The 22,540-nt window shown below is 33.0% G+C and overlaps 1 protein-coding gene across 3 annotated transcripts; it reads right to left on the reverse strand.

Moving 5' to 3' along the window:
• Positions 1–1,545: 1,545 nt before the first annotated feature.
• Positions 1,546–22,052, reverse strand: LOC133190221 (alpha-L-fucosidase-like). Of its 3 annotated transcripts, none has more exons than XM_061325730.1 (9): positions 21,664–22,052; positions 21,356–21,462; positions 21,109–21,239; positions 5,343–5,476; positions 4,676–4,762; positions 4,485–4,495; positions 2,589–2,721; positions 2,242–2,415; positions 1,546–1,911 (listed from the first exon to the last, which is right to left on the reverse strand). In XM_061325730.1, exons 1-9 carry the CDS (start codon positions 22,002–22,004, stop codon positions 1,653–1,655), a joined length of 1,377 nt encoding a protein of 458 aa, XP_061181714.1. In that variant the 5' UTR covers positions 22,005–22,052; the 3' UTR covers positions 1,546–1,652. The 3 variants fall into 3 exon arrangements, with proteins under 3 accessions (XP_061181714.1, XP_061181715.1, XP_061181713.1); XM_061325731.1 differs by lacking the exon at positions 4,485–4,495 and adding an exon at positions 4,575–4,585; XM_061325729.1 differs by lacking the exon at positions 4,485–4,495 and having other exon boundaries at positions 1,549–1,911; positions 4,665–4,762.
• Between the last annotated feature and the right edge of the window lie 488 nt (positions 22,053–22,540).

Below are 22,540 nucleotides of genomic sequence, written 5' to 3' on the forward strand. Positions count from 1 at the left end.
GATTAACAGAGTAAATACCGGTATGTCAAATTTAGAAAAGGTTGAACTACAGGGTATACATTCACATGGAAACTCAGTATTTCTTAATACACTGTACCTGTACAAACAAAGTAAGAAATATAAATCAAAGCAGTAGTAAACTAATTAGCTCAAGAACTAAATCATTTGCTGCTTTTAGTAAGTTTTCAGCTGTAAAGTTACTGAAGTGAATCCCTAGTCAATTAAAATTAAATATTACACATGTAAGTTTAAGTAGGCATTATTATGCAAAAATATGAAAGACAACAAGCAGTTTATTAAGTGATATTTACATCCACTGAATATTATTTCCTTTATTTCTTACAAAAACCATTGCCTTTAATCAATCCATAAACAACACTAAGCAAGCCCCCTGCATAGATTTCTTAAGCAATGGCTGCTCCATCAATCATGCATGCAATGACATTCACATCTATAATACAATATTTAACATATTTAGTTTGCTTTGAATGTTTTTTATGCCCCCGGATCGAAAGATCCCGGGGGTATATTGTTTTTGTCCTGTCTGTCTGTTTATCTGTTTGCCTGTCTGTCTGTTGTCAACTTTAACCTTGCCCATAACTTTTGATTGGTTGGAGCTATGACTTTCATATTTCACATGTGTATTCCTTGTGATAAGACCTTTCTTTGGGTACCATCATATTTAACCTTTTGACCTTGACCTTGGAGTTTGACCCACTTTTGCAAAATTTTATGAGACTTTAACCTTGGCCATAACTTCTGAACAGTTGGTGCTTGGGTTTGACCTTGACCTAGGAGTTTGACCTACTTTTGAAAAACTTTAACCTTGGCCATAACTTTTGAATGGTTGATGCTAGGGCTTTCATTCTTCACATATGTTATCCTTGTGACATCACCTTCCTTTGCATACCAACCACTTTGACCCTTTGCCCTTGACATAGGAGTTTGACCTACTTTTGAAAAACTTTAACCTTGGACATAATTTTTGAATGGTTGGTGCTAGGGCCTTCATACTTCACATATCTATTCCCTGTGACAAGACCTTCCTTTGGATACCAACAACTTTGACCTTACCCTTGATGTTTTACTTACTATTATAAAAACTTTAACCTTCGCCATAACTTTTGAACAGTTGCAGCTAGGGCTTTCAAATTAAACATTTTTTTATCTTTTGGCCTGGATTTTGACTTGCATCTGAGAAACTTTAACCTTCGCCATAAACTGCCATACGGGGGCATCAGTGTTTCACAAACACATCTTGTTTTTTTTAAAAAAAGATATAAATATAAACAATAAAATGTCTTTCTTTCTTTGTTAGTATGGGAATTAACGTTGCAGCTATTGCAGAAAAAATTCAAATAACCCACTTACGCGGGTTATGTATTTTTTTATGCAACAGCCGCGACATTAATTCCTGTACTAACAACCAAAGAAAGCATTTTATTGTTTAATAAACCACCCATAGTTGTTTTTTTTTTAATATAAATTATTGTATAAAAAAGGTGAAAAATTAGCTACAGTCCTGAAATTCAAAAAAAAAAAAATCTATATGTATATAAATATGAAAATATAAACCTAATTAAATTCTACTGACATTCAGTAGATATATAATCTCATTTCCAAATATCTCTGAAAAAAAATCTCCTATAATATCAAAGGTTTACAAGATTTTCCATTTTGATGACCCAAGCCCATTGGCAAGGCATCTTGTTTACAGGCAAAATTGGAAGTTGAATATCCAGAACATTGAATGTATAGGACTCATATGACCATTTCAATGGCTTTTCCACACCAATCATAGTGATTTTTGTGTTCGCTGTGGCACGAGGTCTTCCCAGATAGAGATGGTTATTTTCTGGCCAGAAAGTTATGATAGCATAGACTGCATTCTCTTGTTTCCTTCTAGTGTACCTGAAACATAATATCACATGTTGAAAATAAAATGAAATCATGGAATATACATCTAAATGATAGCCTCTTTAAGTTTTAATAGACAAATGTATTGTTTATGGTAAATAATACATGTGCGTACATTTTATGCGTTCACTGATATATTTAAGTAAATTTATATAGGGTACATGGGTCAGAATACACTAAATAATCCCTAGGAGGAAAAGAAAGAGCTTCAAGAGTTCTTGATCAAATTCTTTATATCTTTTTAGCTGAGTAAGATATGAAAACTATTCAAAACTCCACTTCCTTTGACAACAGATTTTACAGTGGCATATCATATTCACTCACCAAACTCCCTGAATAGTTACATTATCACTGTGTTCGAACCAGGGCTGGGTTTCATAAATGGCCTCCCCATTGACCTTGAGCCACTGACCCATTTGTCGAAGTCTCTCCTCAAAGACAGGAATGATAACTCCATCAGCTGTGGGTCCAACATTGATCAGGATATTTCCACCCTTACTACAGAAAAAAAGAAAGTTTGAGTTCAAATTTCAATACAACAGAGCAATTATCCTGCATGCCTTTAAAAAAAGACTTTAAAAAAATATGCAAACTCTTACAAATAACAGAAAAAGAACATTTTATTCATCAACAATAAATGTTACACTTCATTCTCACTGTGTATACTTTACCTAACAGTTTCTGCAATTTCTGCCAGTAATTCTTCTATTGTCATTACATCCTGTATATCCAGTTTCCTTCTGTGAGTCCATGCTCTTTTGTCAACAGTCATACAATTCTCCCATTTGTGTTTAATGATTTTCCCTGTAAACATATTTTAAAAGAATGTATTTCTTTGATTAAAATAACCTGGACAAAGCTTACTGTAGTGACCATCAATAAATACAGGAAAATAAATGTAACACTGTGGTACATGTAATCATTTCATCAAGATGTAAAGCCATTTCTGTATAAATTTTGTGTTAACTGACTTCATTCTTTTGTCCAAGCTAACTTTGTAACATTACATTATATTGTAGGATTCTAGATTTGACTACCACTCTGGTGAACGTACCTGGTTTGTACCTGTCATTACATTATAGTGTAGGATTCTAGATTTGACTACCACTCTGGTGAACGTACCTGGTTTGTACCTGTCATTACATTATAGTGTAGGATTCTAGATTTGACTACCACTCTGGTGAATGTACCTGGTTTGTACCTGTCATTACATTATAGTGTAGGATTCTAGATTTGACTACCACTCTGGTGAACATACCTGGTTTGTACCTGTCATTACATTATAGTGTAGGATTCTAAATACCTGGTTTGTATCTGTCATTACATTATAGTGTAGGATTCTATATACCTGGTTTGTACCTGTCATTACATTATAGTGTAGGATTCTAGATTTGACTACCACTCTGGTGAACATACCTGGTTTGTATCTGTCATTACATTATAGTGTAGGATTCTAGATTTGACTACCACTCTGGTGAACATACCTGGTTTGTACCTGTCATTACATTATAGTGTAGGATTCTAAATACCTGGTTTGTATCTGTCATTACATTATAGTGTAGGATTCTATATACCTAGTTTGTACCTGTCATTACATTATAGTGTAGGATTCTAGATTTGACTACCACTCTGGTGAACATACCTGGTTTGTATCTGTCATTACATTATAGTGTAGGATTCTAGATTTGACTACCACTCTGGTGTACATACCTGGTTTGTATCTGTCATTACATTATAGTGTAGGATTCTAGATTTGACTACCACTCTGGTGAACGTACCTGGTTTGTACCTGTCATTACATTATAGTGTAGGATTCTATATACCTGGTTTGTACCTGTCATTACATTATAGTGTAGGATTCTAGATTTGACTACCACTCTGGTGAACGTACCTGGTTTGTACCTGTCATTACATTATAGTGTAGGATTCTATATACCTGGTTTGTACGTCATTACATTATAGTATAGGATTCTATATACCTGGTTTGTACCTGTCATTACATTATAGTGTAGAATTCTAGATTTGACTACCACTCTGGTATACATACCTGGCTCGTATCTATCATTACATTATAGCGTAGGATTCTAGATTTGACTACCACTCTGGTATACATACCTGGCTTGTACCTGTCATTACATTATAGTGTAGGATTCTACACACCTGGCTTGTATCTGTCATTACATTATAGTGTAGGATTCTAGATTTGACTACCACTCTGGTGAACGTACCTGGTTTGTACCTGTCATTACATTATAGTGTAGGATTCTATATACCTGGTTTGTACTTGTCATTACATTATAGTGTAGGATTCTATATACCTGGTTTGTACCTGTCATTACATTATAGTGTAGAATTCTAGATTTGACTACCACTCTGGTGAACGTACCTGGTTTGTACCTGTCATTACATTATAGTGTAGGATTCTAGATTTGACTACCACTCTGGTATACATACCTGGCTCGTATCTATCATTATATTATAGCGTAGGATTCTAGATTTGACTACCACTCTGGTATACATACCTGGCTTGTACCTGTCATTACATTATAGTGTAGGATTCTACACACCTGGCTTGTATCTGTCATTACATTATAGTGTAGGATTCTACACACCTGGCTTGTATCTGTCATTACATTATAGTGTAGGATTCTACATACCTGGCTTGTATCTGTCATTACATTATAGTGTAGGATTCTACATACCTGGCTTGTACCTGTCGTTACATTATAGTGTAGGATTCTACATACCTGGCTTGTACCTGTCGTTACAGTTCCAGAATCCTCCGTGGTGACACCGAGCATCCTTTCCCCATCTGTCATTTACCACCACTGAGTCCTTTACAGGGCTAAAATTAATCAATTTATTTTCAAACTTAAAAAATCCTGAATATTAATACATGTATTCCAGAGTTGGTTACCTTAACGCATACATGTAATTCTTGTAAGACCAGAAGCTGCCCACTATGTGTCAATGCAATGCATACATGATACTGACATATTAGAGACTAATGCTGCACTGCTTCAGTAATAAACTGTTTGAATGGATTAAAAATTAGATAAATAACCTTTGAATATCAAGCTGGTATAAAACAATGTAAATATTATCATTTAATGATCATTGTTTGCATAGCACTGATATATCTATGAAAGGTGTGCTAGCAATTATACTTCCACTACAAGCTAATTTGTATGCACATTGCATACATCATGCAATCAAAAAATGGTCATTCAATACACTGTATTCTTAAATATTTCCATACATCATTAGAGATTCTAAATACATGTAAATGTGACTATGCCACTAAAAATTCACACAAAATCAAGATTCAGCAAGGATGTAGGAAGTATGTACAGCAAACTATACAACAGGATAGTAAATTCACAGGTGATTATCTAGTTTATTGTTAATTTGAAAACATAATGTACCTTTCATTGTACAGCCAGGCCAGGAACTCTGTAGCATTCCAGTACGTACTGTTTTCATTCCAGTCTCCATCTGACCAGACTACCTCAGGCTTATACCTGTTCACAAGTTCGTACAGCTCAGGTAAGGCCTTAGTCTGTAAAAGACAAACTTAAAGTTGCTATGTCTCCACTGCCCTTATGATGTCAGTGTTACTAGTATCTTAAAAACAATCTATGCCATAATAATCCTTTATTAAAGTACTCTCTTTGGTATTGCTTACTTTAACAAAGCATCTTTTAAGTTAACTTTAAGTTCCATTTTATAAACTGCTTTTGTTTTGATAATTAGAGCACTTTTACATGAACATTCCCTTTTTATCTGTCATGGTCCACCTACATCACTCAGTTTATACACTTAATGAAAGAAATGTGTCATGTACTTCCTAAAATGCCAAAAGTTAGAAGTTGAAGACTGTTTCAGAAATCTACTTTGTGAAAGAATACACCTTAAATTCTGTAAATATATTCTTGATGTTCATAAGAAAAGTACAAATTTTGCAGTATTGTCTGAATTGGGAAGGTTCCCCCTGCATTATGATATCAAATTGTTAATCAAAAGTTTGTATAGATTTGAAAATTTGTCCACAGAATTTCCTTTACCGTACTTAAAGATGCATATGAATCTCCACTTAACTTTTTGTACATGGCAAGAACTCATGGTTCGCATTTATACAGAAATTAAGAAATATACTGAATATCAAAGATGAAGTAATTTGTTACGGGAAGCATAAATTCAAGTCACTCTGTCATAAAACCTTATTAGATTATTATGTAAAAAATTGGTATACAAGTCAACAAAGTTATACCAATGGTAAATTAAGCACATATGTAAAACTCAAACAAAATTGGGATTATGAGAATTATTTATCAGTAGTTAAAAATTTTCATCACAGAAAATCTCTATGTAAACTAGTATTAATTGTAACGGGGACCGTTACAGATGTTCCCCAAACGCTCCTCAACTTCCTTTTGGTGTTTTATTCCCTGTAAGCTTCATTAAATAAGGCAATCAAGTATATTGGTTTTTTTACGCATTACACGCACGCGCATGGGCATGCATGTACAAAATTACCATGTCAACTTGTCTACACTTTTAATACATCTTTATATTCAAATTTCATCAAAAGATAAAAAAAATTCGGCTATATTAAGTATATCTGTCATTTTACGCATTGCAAGCGCGCGCACGTGCATGCATGTCCATGATCATGATGACCGTGTCGTCTTGTCAACACTATTAATATATCTACATATTTTGAGTATCAAACTATTTCAACAAAAAGTATAAAAGTTACAGCTATATCAAGTATATTGGTCATTTTAGCATTGCATGCGCACGCATGTGCATGCCTGTGCATGTTGACAATGTCGTCTTGTCTACATTTATAATATGTCTATATATTCTGAGTATCAAAGCATTACATAAAAAAATTTAAAAGTTATGGTTATATCAAGTATATTGGTAATTTTACTCATTGCACGCGTACGCACGTGCATGCATGCGCTGACCATGTCATCTTGTCTACACTATTAATATATCCTTATATTCTGAGTATTAAAGTATTTCATCAAAAGATATGAAAGTTTTAGCTATATCAAGTATATTGGTCATTCTACTCATTGCAAGCGCACCCACGTGCTTGCAAGTGCATGCATGTGTGCGCTGATCATGTCATCTTGTGTACACTTCTAATATATATTTATATTCTGAGTTTCAAAGCAATTCATCAAAAAATAAACAAGTTAAGTCTATATAATTTGTATTGGTTATTTCAATCATTGCGCATGCGCACACGTGCATGTATGTGCATTCTGACCATGTCATCTTGTCTACACTTTTAATATATCCTGATATCCTGAGTATCAAAGCATTTCATCAAAAGATATGAAAGTTATAGCTATATCAAGTATATCTGTCATTTTACTCATTGCACGCGCGCGCACGTACACGCTCGTGCATGCATGTGTGCGCTGATCAAGTCTTCTTGTGTACACCTCTAATATATATTTATATTCTGAGTTTCAATGCAATTCATCAAAAAATGTACAAGTTAAGCCTATATCAATTGTATTGGTTATTTCATTCAATGCGCATGCGCGCACGTGCATGCATGCGCATTCTGACCATGTCATCTTGTCTACACTATTAATATATCCTTATATTCTGAGTATCAAAGCATTTCATCAAAAAATATAAAAGTTACAGCTATATCAAGTATATTGGTCATTTTACGCTTTGCACGCGCACGCACGTGCATGCGCGTGCGCGCAAAATGACCTTCGTTCCGCAAATCTACATAACATTCCTATTAACCCTAAAAAGGTTTCACCTCAATCGGATGTGTAGTTTCGGAGATCACTCACGGACAAAAAAGTACCCAGGAAGAAAAATAATAATAATAATAATAATAATAACTAGACTCTTGTTGCCATGGCAACAAAAAAGTCTTCCGTTCTTCTAAATCTGTAAGAATTTGCTTTTTTTCTGTGTAAAAAACATACATATCATATTTACTATGAAAGAAAAAAATAACTGGAAAAAAGTCCTTTCAGTACTTAAGGTACTTTGATTTTCATTATCAATCTTGTATAATACATTTGGCACCTATAAGAGATAAACGTATATCATTGGCAATTTAAAAAAAAAATTGTATGCAATCATTTCTAAGACAAACAAACAGACGAACGAACACCGTACTATCATAAACTTCATTGTGTGTATATTTTAACATAATTGTGATGGTGTTATAAAAAAATATAATGAATTAAGTTAGTATCACACTAAACGTAAAGTTACTGAGTTTTGTAAAGTTATAATATCAAGATTTGACAGCATACCTATAAGACAGATTATTCATTTACAGTAATTCTTCAGCAATCGATTGATTGATTGATTGATTATACGTATGTTGTTTAACGTCCCTCTCCAGAATTTTTGAATTTTTCACTCACATGGAGACGCCACCACTCGCCGGTGGAGACTGCAAATTTTTGTCCTATACTTTGGCACTTATCGCAATTGAGCAGTGGGGAATCTTTTTTATGCCAGCACCTTCTGCAAAAAGGGACCTCGATTTATACGATCTCATCCAAAGGACCGGTCTCCACGTCCCACAATCGAAGTTCATAATACCGAGATATTTTATTTTTTATTTTATTCTATTTTTTTTTTTACAAGTTTGTTGCATCAGATTTACTTAAAGATCGTACTTCAAGATCATTTCAAACTCAGGCTACTTAATTGCATTGCATACAGCGTCAAGTGATTTTGATTGACAGGTCAACACACGTGCACTTCGTGTGATACTTTTTAAGCTGAAAAATATACAGGATGTGACCATGACTGACTATGAAATCAGAAAACATTTAATAAAGAATGGGTGTGACCGATATAGAACTAATTTTTGCTCTATGTAAATGGATAGGAGGATCGGGATTAAGAGGGAATCTCTCTCTCCCCCCTCTCTCTCTCTTTCTCTCTCTCAGACGTAAATTGAACATATCATAATGACAAATCTACCATTATAGAATATGAAATTCTGTATACATGTAAATGGTAATTATATTCACATGTTCCAGATTTAAATCTAAAACGAATATATAATTCAAATGCCTAGCTGCACGAACGTCTCCAAATATTAATCAAGACGGGGGGGGGGGGGGGGGGGGGGGGGAGGAGGCTTCAAAGGAATTAGATAGTTTTATGTTTTATGAATTATAAGGAAAAGTACGGACGTCAGTTGCATGTACATAATTATATATCATTGCATAAAACTGTGTTCATTCAGGTATACTTATCCCACATATCAACAGACCTGTGCAATTTTTTTTATCATGTTTTTTTTTTCAAAAGAAACATATAGCGTACCATTATTTCACACAGAATCGCGTTTTCACATATTTTTTTTTAACTCTTTGAGTATTTCACAAGAATCCAAGAATCGTCTTTTCACATCTTTTATAATTCCTTGGGTATATAGAGTATAGATCATGTGTCATAAATAATTTAACTTTTTATCAAATATACATGTAATAACAAAATCTAATCTATAGATTGATTTTCTTTCTTTTAAGTGGCAGATATCAATTTATTTATAAAGGCTTTAAAACAGTACTGTATTACAATTTTCTATCGCTCAATTCCTTTTTGAATGTATGTAATATTTTTTTAATATCGAAAATAAAACTCGGAAATCGGGATAATTTCGCATTCAAACCATAGAGAATAATAAATCGTCTACATTATAGAAAGTTTATAACTATCGTATTCTGAACTTACTATACGAGATAGATAAAATTGCATGCCTGTCCATCACTATAAATGTATATTCAGTGCTTATAATATATTTACTTGAATTAGGCACCTAGCATATATATTAATTTTTTTTAGATATATTCATGTGTAAATCAATTAACTGTCAATACAGGCTTACACTACATTGGCAACTTTAAACTATACATGCACTGGAAGCGGTAACCAACGTACTCTTACATTTAGAAGAGTGCATATGGAACGTCTAAATATTTTTGATATGGAGAGTGTATATGTCTCTGACGTCATCGATACTATTTCCACCTTTATCTCGAAAGTTCTATTCTCACTTACAAGTCAGAGTTATCTTTCTTTGCCCATTGTATACACACTAGGTAAATGGGGAAAATGAGGGTACCTAAAATCTAGAAAATGCGCAATCCAATTTTAAAACAAATTATATATTAAGTATTTGTAGAATAACCTCTGTTATACTTAATAATATCTTGAAAAAATATTAAAAAACAAAAAAGTTGAAAATTGACCAAACACAAATTCACTTCCGGTTCGGACAGGAAGTACCGGAAACACACGAAAACAACTTCGAAACAAAGAGAATGTCATGATCTAATACTCCTGTAAATTTCACATCTTTACCTCAAACCGTTTTCGAGAAAAATTCTGGACAAAAGTCCATTTAAAAATTGGAAATTCGGCCGTAACTTCGGACCGGAAGTGATTTTTTCAAAAAACGGAATTTTATATAAACTTCATATATCAGCCTAAAATCATGTGAAAAATTGTGAAAATCTATCCAACCATCTCTGAGTAATCGCACTCACAAAATTTGGGAGGAATAATAATAATAATAACTAGACTCTTGTTGCCATGGCAACAAAAAAGTCTTCCGTTCTTCTAAATCTGTAAGAATTTGCTTTTTTCTGTGTAAAAAACATACATATCATATTTACTGTGAAAGAAAAAAATAACTGGAAAAAAGTCCTTTCAGTACTTAAGGTACTTTGATTTTCATGATCAATCTCGTATACTGCGTTTGGCACCTATAAGAGATATACGAATATCATAGGGCAAGGATAATTAGCAATTAAAAAAAATGTTTGCAATCATTTCTAAGACAAACAAACAGACGAACAAACACCCTACTATCATAAACTTCACTGTGTATACGTTCTGGCATAATTGTGATGGTGTTATAAAAAAAATATAATGAATTAAGTTAGTATCACATTAAACGTAAAGTCACTGAGTTTTGTAAAGTTATAATATCAAGATTTGAAAGCATACCTATAAGAAAGATTATTCAGTTACAGTAATTATTCAGCAATCGATTGATGGATTGATCATATGTTTTTTAACGTCCCTCTCGAGAATTTTTCACACACATGGAGACGCCACTACTCGTCGGTGGAGATTTAAAATTTTTGTCCTATACTTTGGCACATTTCGCCATTGAGCAGTGAGGAATCTTTTTTGTGCCAGCACCTTCTGCGACACGGGACCTCGATTTATGCGATCTCAAAGGACCGGTCTCCACGTCCCACAATCGAAAATCATAATACCGAGATGTTTTATTTTTTATTTTATTTATATTTTCACAAGTTTGTTGCATCAGATTTACTTAAAGATCATACTTCAAGATCATTTCGAACTCAGGCTACTTTATTGCACTGCATAGAGCGTCAAGTGATTTTGATTGACAGGTCAACACAAGTGCACTTCGTGCGATACTTTTTAAGCAGAAAAATATACAGGATGTGACCATGACTGACTGTGAAATCAGAAAGCATTTAATAAAAAATGGGTGTGACTGATATAGAAATATATTTGGGTCTATGTAAATGGATAGGAGGATCGGGATTAAGAGGGAATCTCTCTCTCTCTCTCTCTCTCTCTCACAGACACACACACACAGACATGTAAATTGAACATTTCAGTATCATAATGACAAATGTACCATTATAGAATATGAACTTCTGTACACATGACATGTAAATGGTAATTATAACCACGTTCCAGATTGAAATCTAAAACGAATATATAATTCAAATGCCTAGCTGCACGAACGTCTCCAAATATTAATCAAGACGGGGGGGGGGGGGGTCAAAGGAATTAGATAGTTTTATGTTTTTTGAAATATTAGGAAAAGTAGGGACGTCAGTTGCATGTATATAATTATATATCATTGCATAAAATTGTGCTCATTCAGGTATACTTATCCCACATATCAACAGACCTGTGCAATTTTTTTATCCTGTTTTTTTTTTTTTCAAAAGAAACACATAGCGTAGCATTATTTCACACAGAATCGCGTTTTCACATATTTTTTTTTTTTTTTAACTCTTTGAGTATTTCACAAGAATCCAAGAATCGCCTTTTCACATCTTTTATAACTCCTTGGGTATATAGAGTATAGATCATGTGTCATAAATAATTAAACTTTTTATCAAATATACATGTAATAAACAAATCTAATCTATAAATTGATTTTCTTTCTTTTAAGTGGCAGATATCAATTTATTTCCAAAGGCTTTAAAACAGTACTATATTACGATTTTCTATCGCTCAGTTCCTTTTCGAGTGTATGTAATATTTTTTAATATTGAAAATAATACTCGGAAATCGGGATAAATTCGCATTCAAATAATAGAGAATAATAAAATCGTCTGATTATAGAAGGCTTAGTAACTATCTTATAAATATTCTGAACTTACTACTATACGAGATAAATAAAACTGCATGCCTGTCCATCACTATAAATGTATATTCAGTGCTTATAATATATTTACTTGAATTAGCTACCTAGCATATATAGTATTTTTTTTTTTAGATATATACATGTGTAAATCAATTAACTGTCAATACAGACTTACACTACACTGGTAACTTTAAACTATACATGCACTGGAAGCGGTAACTAACGTACTCTTACATTTAGAAGAGTGCATATGGAACGTCTAAAAATGTTGATATGGAGAGTGTATATGTTTCTAACATCATCGATACTATATCCGCCTTTATCTCGAAAGTTCTATTCTCACTTACAAGTCAGAGTTATCTTTCTTTGCCCACTAGGTAAATGGGGAAAATGAGGGTACCAAAAATCTACAAAATGTGGAATCTGATTTCAAAACAAATTATATATCTAGTATTTGTAGAATAACCTCTGTTATACGTAATAATATCTTAAAAAAATATTAAAAAACAAAAAAGTTGAAAATTGACCAAACACAAGTTCACTTCCGGTTCGGACAGGAAGTACCGGAAACACACGAAAACAACTTCGAAACAAAGAGAATGTCATGATCTAATACTCCTGTAAATTTCACATCTTTACCTCAAACCGTTCCCGAGAAAAATTCCGGACAAAAGTCCATTTAAAAATTGGAAATTCGGCCGTAACTTCGGACCGGAAGTGAATTTTTCAAAAAACGGAATTTTATATAAACTTCATATATCAGCTTACTATCATGTGAAAAATTGTGAAAATCTATCCAACCATCTCTGAGTAATCGCGCTCACAAAATTTGGGAGGAATAATAATAATAATAATAATAATAATAATAATAATAACTAGACTCTTGTTGCCATGGCAACAAAAAAGTCTTCCGTTCTTCTAAATCTGTAAGAATTTGCTTTTTTTCTGTGTAAAAAACATACATATCATATTTACTGTGAAAGAAAAAAATAACTGGAAAAAAATGTCCTTTCAGTACTTAAGGTACTTTGATTTTCATTATCAATCTTGTATAATGCATTTGACACCTATAAGAGATATACGTATCTCATTAGCAATTTAAAAAAAATTGTTTGCAATCATTTCTAAGACAAACAAACAGACGAACAAAAACCGTACTATCATAAACTTCACTGTGTGTATGTTTTGGCATAATTGTGTATGGTGTTATAAAAAAAATATAATGAATTAAGTTAGTATCACATTAAACGTAAAGTCACTGAGTTTTGTAAAGTTATAATATCAAGATTTGGCAGCATACATGTACCTATAAGACAGATTATTCAATTACAGTAATTCTTCAGCAATCGATTGATTGATTATACGTATGTTGTTTAACGTCCCTCTCCAGAATTTTTCACTCACATGGAGACGCCACAAGTCGCCGGTGGAGACTGCAAATTTTTTTCCTATACTTTGGCACTTATCGCAATTGAGCAGAGGGGAATCTTTTTTATGCCAGCACCTTTTGCGACAAGGGACCTCGATTTATACGATCTCATCCAAAGGACCGGTCTCCACGTCCCACAATCGAAGTTCATAATACCGAGATATTTTATTTTTTATTTCATTCTATTTTTTCACAAGTTTGTTGCATCAGATTTACTTAAAGATCATACTTCAAGATCATTTCGAACTCAGGCTACTTAATTGCATTGCATACAGCGTCAAGTGATTTTGATTGACAGGTCAACACAGGTGCACTTCGTGTGATACTATATACAGGATGTGACCATGACTGACTATGAAATCAGAAATATTTAATAAAGAATGGGTGTGACCGATATAGAACTAATTTTTGGTCTATGTAAATGGATAGGAGGATCGGGATTAAGAGGGAATCTCTCTCTCCTCTCTCTCTCTCTCTCTCTCTCTCTCTCTCTCTCTCTCTCAGACGTAAATTGAACATTTCATAATGACAAATCTACCATTATAGAGCATGAAATTATGTATACATGTAAATGGTAATTATATTCACATGTTCCAGATTTAAATCTAAAACGAATATATAATTCAAATGCCTAGCTGCACGAACGTCTCCAAATATTAATCAAGACGGGGGTGGGGTGGGGGTGGGGGTGGGGGGCTTCAAAGGAATTAGATAGTTTTATGTTTTATGAATTATAAGGAAAAGTACGGACGTCAGTTGCATGTACATAATTATATATCATTGCATAAAATTGTGTTCATTCAGGTATACTTATCCCACATATCAACAGACCTGTGCAATTTTTTTCATGTTTTTTTTTTCAAAAGAAACATATAGCGTACCATTATTTCACACAGAATCGCGTTTTCACTTATTTTTTTGTAACTCTTTGAGTATTTCACAAGAATCCATGCCCAAGAATCGTCTTTTCACATCTTTTATAATTCCTTGGGTATATAGAATATAGATCATGTGTCATAAATAATTTAACTTTTTATCAAATATACATGTAATAACAAAATCTAATCTATAGATTGATTTTCTTTCCTTTAAGTGGCAGATATCAATTTATTTATAAAGGCTTTAAAACAGTACTGTATTACAATTTTCTATCGCTCAATTTCTTTTTGAGTGTATGTAACATTTTTTTTGATATCGAAAATAAAACTCGGAAATCGGGATAATTTCGCATTCAAATCATAGAGAATAATAAATCGTCTGCATTATAGAAGGCTTATAACTATCGTATTCTGAAATTACTATACGAGATAGATAAAACTGCATGCCTGTCCATCACTATAAATGTATATTCAGTGCTTATAATATATTTACTTGAATTAGGTACCTAGCATATATATTAATTTTTTTTTAGATATATTCATGTGTAAATAAATTAACTGTCAATACAGACTTACACTACACTGGCAACTTTAAACTATACATGCACTGGAAGTGGTAACCAATGTACTCTTACATTTAGAAGAGTGAATATGGAACGTCTAAATATTTTGATATGGACAGTGTATATGTCTCTGACGTCATCGATACTATTTCCGCCTTTATCTCGAAAGTTCTGTTCTCACTTACAAGTCAGAGTTATCTTTCTTTGCCCACTGTATACACACTAGGTAAATAGGGAAAACGACGGTACCGAAAATCTCCAAAATGTGGAATCTGATTTCAAAACAAATTATATATTTAGTATTTGTAGAATAACCTATGTTATACATAATAATATCTTGAAAAAATATTAAAAAACAAAAAAGTTGAAAATTGACCAAACACAAGTTCACTTCCGGTTCGAACAGGAAGTACCGGAAACACACGAAAACAACTTCGAAACAAAGAGAACGTCATGATCTAATACTCCTGTAAATTTCACATCTTAACCTCAAACCGTTTCCGAGAAAAATTCCGGACAAAAGTCCATTTAAAAATTGGAAATTCGGCCATAACTTCGGACCGGAAGTGAGTTTTTCAAAAAACGGAATTTTATATAAACTTCATATATCAGCCTACTATCATGTGAAAAATTGTGAAAATCTATCCAACCATCTCTGAGTAATCGCGCTCACAAAATTTGGGAGGAATAATAATAATAATAATAATAATAATAATAATAAAAAGAAACAATACAATCACTATAAGTCTTCCGTTGTGAACGGAAGACTTAATTAATAAAAGAACAAAATTCTCATTTCTCTACTACGAGGATTTTAACATCGGGCTCGGAGTTGGTTTTATTCCCAAGACAAGACTGGGTTAGAGTCGACTAAGGGTATCACACCGGTAATTGACCAATCAAAATGAACTTAGTCAATTGTAGTTCCATACATATAAAACTGATTTTCCTTTCTTTTGAGAATTTTTTTTTTTATTTCCTTCCAGGCCATTTTGACAACTCTGCTTCCTGTGCCTAGTAAATTTTATGTACTTTGTAAATAAATCGAGGTTTTTGACAGGAACTATTTCTTTCAAGGCATAGGAGGCTACTTCCTTTGGTGTTTTTGAGATGTTTATAAAGACATTGAAAACACGTGGATTTGAGGGTAGCCCCGTTTGCAGATGGACAAAATAAGAAAATGCCGTGTACGTACCCTGGTTTTTGGGTGTCAGCTAATGTGACAGGTATTGTTTAACACCTCCTTATTAATATTTGTTCATGAATTCAAATACCTGATTTTTTTTTACGGGGAAGAAACGTGTATTGCTTTTTAATATACCGAAAATCGCTATTTCTGTAGATTGTTTAATTCTAAAAAAAAAAATTCAAATAAATTTCAAAAGTAAAATAAAAGAAGAATGCTTGGTATTAAAATATTATTTCGTATCAGTAGAAATGAATGCTATTAACGACATCTGAAGAAATAGGCTATAAAAGGTTTATATCATATCTTTTTTCATCTGCACTTAAATTTCAAACACGACAGAATTTGTCATTTTTGCCGTAAACATTCATAATTTCTATGTACTTTAGAGACTCACCGTAAAACTTTCAGGAAACTTTCTATGAGGTCTTTTCTGCACTTCCCTGAAATTTTATGTGATCCGAGGTGTCGTTTAAGTTTTAGAGAAAATTTTCTAGGTTGCTATTAATTTTTTTATTATAAGAAGGGGGGGGGGGGGTGGTACTTAGTGTGTCTAAGCATTTGTTAAAGTGAGAGTTGTAAATACTTCCACAAACTTAAGCTTGATTGTGACCTTTGGGTGAAGGGGTCAAAGGTCAAGGTCATTAAAAAATCAAGTATATTAGTCGATTTAGGCATTACACGTGCGTGCACGTGTATGGATGTACATGATAACCATGTCATCTTGTCTTCACTATAAATACTTCTTTTTATTCTGAGTATTAAAGCTTGTCATCAAAAAATGTAAAAGTTATAGTTATATCAAATAAAAGTACCATTTTAGCACTGCATGCGCGCACAGGTGCATGTATGTGCAAGATGACTGTGTCACCTTGTCTACACTATTTATACATATTTTTATCTTCAAAATTAAAAGCATTACATCAAAAAATATAAAAGTTCGACTAAATAAATTTTATTGGTCATTTAAGGAATTGCACGCGCGCGCACGTGCATGCATGTGCATGGAGAGTGTATATGTCTCTGACGTCATCGATACTATTTCCGCTTTTATCTCGAAAGTTCTATTCTCACTTACAAGTCAGAGTTATCTTTCTTTGCCCACTGTATACACACTAGGTAAATAGGGAAAATGACGGTACCGAAAATCTCCAAAATGTGGAATCTGATTTCAAAACAAATTATATATTTAGTATTTGTAGAATAACCTATGTTATACATAATAATATCTTGAAAAAATATTAAAAAACAAAAAAGTTGAAAATTGACCAAACACAAGTTCACTTCCGGTTCGAACAGGAAGTACCGGAAACACACGAAAACAACTTCGAAACAAAGAGAACGTCATGATCTAATACTCCTGTAAATTTCACATCTTAACCTCAAACCGTTTCCGAGAAAAATTCCGGACAAAAGTCCATTTAAAAATTGGAAATTCGGCCATAACTTCGGACCGGAAGTGAGTTTTTCAAAAAACGGAATTTTATATAAACTTCATATATCAGCCTACTATCATGTGAAAAATTGTGAAAATCTATCCAACCATCTCTGAGTAATCGCGCTCACAAAATTTGGGAGGAATAATAATAATAATAATAATAATAAAAAGAAACAATACAATCACTATAAGTCTTCCGTTGTGAACGGAAGACTTAATAAAAAGAAACAATACAATCACTATAAGTCTTCCGTTGTGAACGGAAGACTTAAAAAGAAACAATACAATCACTATAAGTCTTCCGTTGTGAACGGAAGACTTAATAATAATAAAAAGAAACAATACAATCACTATAAGTCTTCCGTTGTGAATGTAACAATCACTATTATACTTGTACATATTATTTGTATTTCCCGCGTTTTGTCCCTATGCCCCATCTACCCATAAGCCCTTGCAAAATAGCTTGGCCGACCAGAACAATTGAGGCCTGGTCATTCCCGGCAGAGAAGCGTAGCTGCAGACACGTTTCTAAGTGTACATGCAAATAGCTGCCATACAATCAGTATCTTGGCTTTGGCACGGAGACAGGTCCGTGGTAAGTATTTACTTATAATATTAATATTCGTTATGTATATAGTTTTTTTTAAAGTAAATTTATTACTGAATACGTATTCGTTCTTATTTCTGAACTTGGCCAGCTCTCACAATTTTACCTGTTGTTCAGTCAGGTGTGACGGTTAGCGAGAGTGTTCGAATGGCTTTTGTATTATATCGATAGAGTTTAAAGGTGCTATTGTACGCAATTTTCTTGTATTCAGATTTGTTACATTATGTGAAATATTTTGTCATTTAAATTTTGGTTTAAATGTCTGGGCGGAAGTGAATGACCGGAAGTCGAAAGTAAGGTGCGCCATGTTGGCAATAATTTGTTTTGACTTATGTTAACTGGTAACCATTATAATTTATACCTATTGATTGATTTATTTATTTATGAGAATGAATTGCCAAACATAGTAGTGTTGCCAAACATTATTTAGTGAAACATGTGACTTAAAAATATTCGTCATTGTAGCGTCAAGGACACTGGTATGACCTGTGCTGAATACATGCACTGAGGGGATCCTCGAGACACAGCGAAAGGTTCCAGGACTAAGGCCCGGAAGGATGCTGTGTGTGGAACAAGATTCACTGGGGGTGGACAGATACAGATAAGTCAATCCACGTAACATTGTATTAGCTCGTTATACGAACACTGACGAAATGGCAAACTTAATGATTTCATTCCTGCATCGAGGATGAGGATGATGATGTTGACGAAGATGATGTTGATGATTATGACAAGGATAATCATGGATCGGTGAACATGTTTGGCAATGATACTTTGAGTGAAATCTATACCCGGGGTTAATTGGTTAATTGTTTGATTATTGGTTACCCAATTGCTATTATTATTTTTTTTTTTGGTTTAATAGTGTGGAAGAGTGTGTGGATCAGAGTGTGGTTGTCTGTTTGAAATCTTCTTTATTATTATTATTATTACTTTTTTGTAAATACATTTATTAAAACTTAGTTGAATTTGTGTGATTTTTGGAGATAGCCAGCTTGACCACGTGACAGTGAACAGAAGACTTAATAAGAAACAGAGTAAAAACAATATGTTCCCAAACTTCGTTTGGGGAACATAATTAAGAATTTCTTGTCACAGATTGCAAATTGAAGTGGGAAGATTTACCAACATTCCTTGAGAAGATCGATTATGCAATAGATGTAATTCTAATAGTGTAGATGATGAAACTCATTTTTTGATAATTAACATGTAAAAAATATGATCATCAAAGAAAAGAAATTTTTCAGTCAGTTAAAAGTAAATTTCCAAATTTCTCGGCATTAGATGATGAACAAAAAGTTTTTGGTTACTCAATACTGAAGACAAAGAAACTCTTAATTCTGCGGGCAAATTCATAAATGATAACATGTTGTAGTAGCCATACACTTTTATATATAGTATTCCCATTGACTGAAAGAGTACAATATTATTGTTGAAATGAGCAATGTCATTTACAAATTGTTTTACTATCCATTGGCATATCTTTTCTTTATTATTGTAAATATTTCATACTTGTCTGTTATGGGCTCTAAATTAGAAAATAAATGTTCTGTTCTGTACTTAACACATTTATGAAAGTTCTCAAGTGTCTTTAATTCCTCTGTCTACATTTTGCATAACACTAGCTCATTACAACTTATTTATATTATATTTCCATCTAAAGGTCCATTTACCTTTATTGAAAACTATCCACTACCTTCAACAAAAGTTTATTGCATGCAGTCCACACTCTGACTAAGTTAAAACATATTGCCCTTCCACCCTTAATAACTTGGCTTTTTTTCACCTGAAGTGTGGACAGAACTTGTTCTATGTCCAAAAATCATTCCATTTTAAGGGGGCCGACTGGGGTTTTCATTGCGCAATACTTCGCGCAGCATCGTAAAAGAAAGCGTATTTACTCTTTTAAAGCAACTATTTTTACATAATTTATGAAAATTAACAAATTTAGGAAATCTCAGGTGAAAAAATCTAATTACGTTTTTAAATAACTGATTTTTTAACGATTTTTCAAATGACGGGTAGGTAGACGTCGTAATAGTGTGTTTTTGACGTTATGATTAAACGAAGTTCTTTAAGCGGGGTCATTAATTATGCCAAAAAATAAAAAGTATAAAATATATGCTCTTGAAATTTTAAACATATGAAATTGAGAATCTAACAATCATTTTTATCATTTTTTATGTAAATTTGTGTTATCTGTCATGTTTTGTTATACTCCATAAAAACAGGAAAATATTAGGAATTTTGACATTTTGAGATGCCCCCTCTGGAATCCAGGCGGAAGAATTTTGTGTTTCTTGCACAAAATGTACAATATAGTGTTACCGATCAAATAATTTAATTTGAGCAAAAAGTCTATAGTAGCATTTGTATAATTTGCTCCGAAGTGCGAAAAAATGGTATTTTCCTATATAATCCTATAGTAAATGTACCTGTATTTTGAGATGGTCCCTAAAAAATAACCAGACGGTAGATTTTCACTAAACTTGGCATGTATACTGAAGTCAATGAAAGGTACATATGGTATAAAATTAAAGAGTTTCTCTATAGTAGTTTTCACACAATAAAACCCCAGTCGGCTCCCTTAAGTGACATAAAACAAATTCCTTACTTTTACTTAATTATATCTGTTTCATTTCTCTCAGTTCCACTTACCCTGACATAGTTCTGTGTTTTGTATTTGTTGGCCACATCCTGAAGATACAAAGGATTATAGAACTCAAAAAGAGAATGGTAAACTCCAAAGTGAATGTCTGTTCTGTTCCTTATAGAGTCTGCTAAGGCACCTGTCAAAGGAATGTTTAGTCAAAGACGTAGTTTTTACAATTTTAACAGAATTTTACAAAACTGAAAATATAAACCATGCAATGTATGGTAAAGCGTTGACATTTATTATTCTTACCAACAAGGTCCCTGTGTGGCCCCACATCATATGCATTCCAATTCCATGAGACAGAAGATGGCCATAGCGTGAAACCTTCATGATGCTTCGTCACCAGTACAACATATCTGACAATATCATAATACAAATTTGTGGTGGAGTTGTAAAAAAGTTTTAAACATTATCGGATAATTTTTCACAGGGTTTTGAAACAATTTGAACAAAAATTGGTATATATGTATACCCAGGGGCCTATATATAGGTCCCTGGTATACCCTGTGCAGTATATAAATATATATAGGCCTATATAGTGTAAACCCCATACTAACTTCGCACCCGACGCCTGGAAGACATCAGCCCAGATGTCAGGATCATAAAATGTGGCATGGAATTCCGGTGCAAAATCCGCATATGTGAAATCAGGAGGGTAGTTGTCTTTCATAAATTTCAATACAGCTGGATCTTTGGCTGTTTTCCATTCATACCAAAACCAAGCGTTTTCAAACGCAGGTACAGAGAAAACGCCCCAGTGAAGAAAGATTCCAATTTTTGATTTGTCATACCAGTCTGGTAATGGTCTAGAGTCTATTGATTTCCAGTTTGGTTCATATTTTATCGAAATCACTACATAGAAATGAATGGACACGATGAAAATTTTAAAGGGCTTCATTTCTGTCCAACAAAATTATGGGCTCTCTCTCTCACATGATCTACTTTCACTTTCTAGAGAACCCTACTAGAGAACTCCAGGTTTACTTGGTCAATTCAAATAAATTTTATGCATAATCGAGTTTATTTTTTATTTATAAATCATATTCCATCTTTTAAACCAATAACAAGATTATTTTATGGATATTTTCCCTCGAAAAAGTTGAAAACGTAACAAAATAGATTAATGTAATATTTTATGTCATCCGATCCCGAATGAATTAAAAATCAGATCTTTTGATCCGCTCACAAAGATCGCTACTGTAGCGATCTATATGGGCGGAACAAAGTATCTGATTTTATTCAGATTGGTTGTTTATTGAAATACTAATTTTACCACATAATTTTACAATACTTTTTCACATTATTTTTTAAATTTAATTTCATTTTTCAAGTCACCGTATACAGAATTCTTAGCCATTGACTCTGGTGTAAAACTTACTAAAAAATATAATTAAAATCACACAAAGTATGATGAAGTCTTCAGAGATTAGTATT

The sequence above is a fragment of the Saccostrea echinata genome, unplaced genomic scaffold, assembly GCF_033153115.1.
Source record: "Saccostrea echinata isolate AGI-Se365-2 ecotype Australia unplaced genomic scaffold, CSIRO_AGI_Sech_v1 ptg000022l, whole genome shotgun sequence".
Lineage (NCBI taxonomy): Eukaryota > Metazoa > Mollusca > Bivalvia > Ostreida > Ostreidae > Saccostrea > Saccostrea echinata.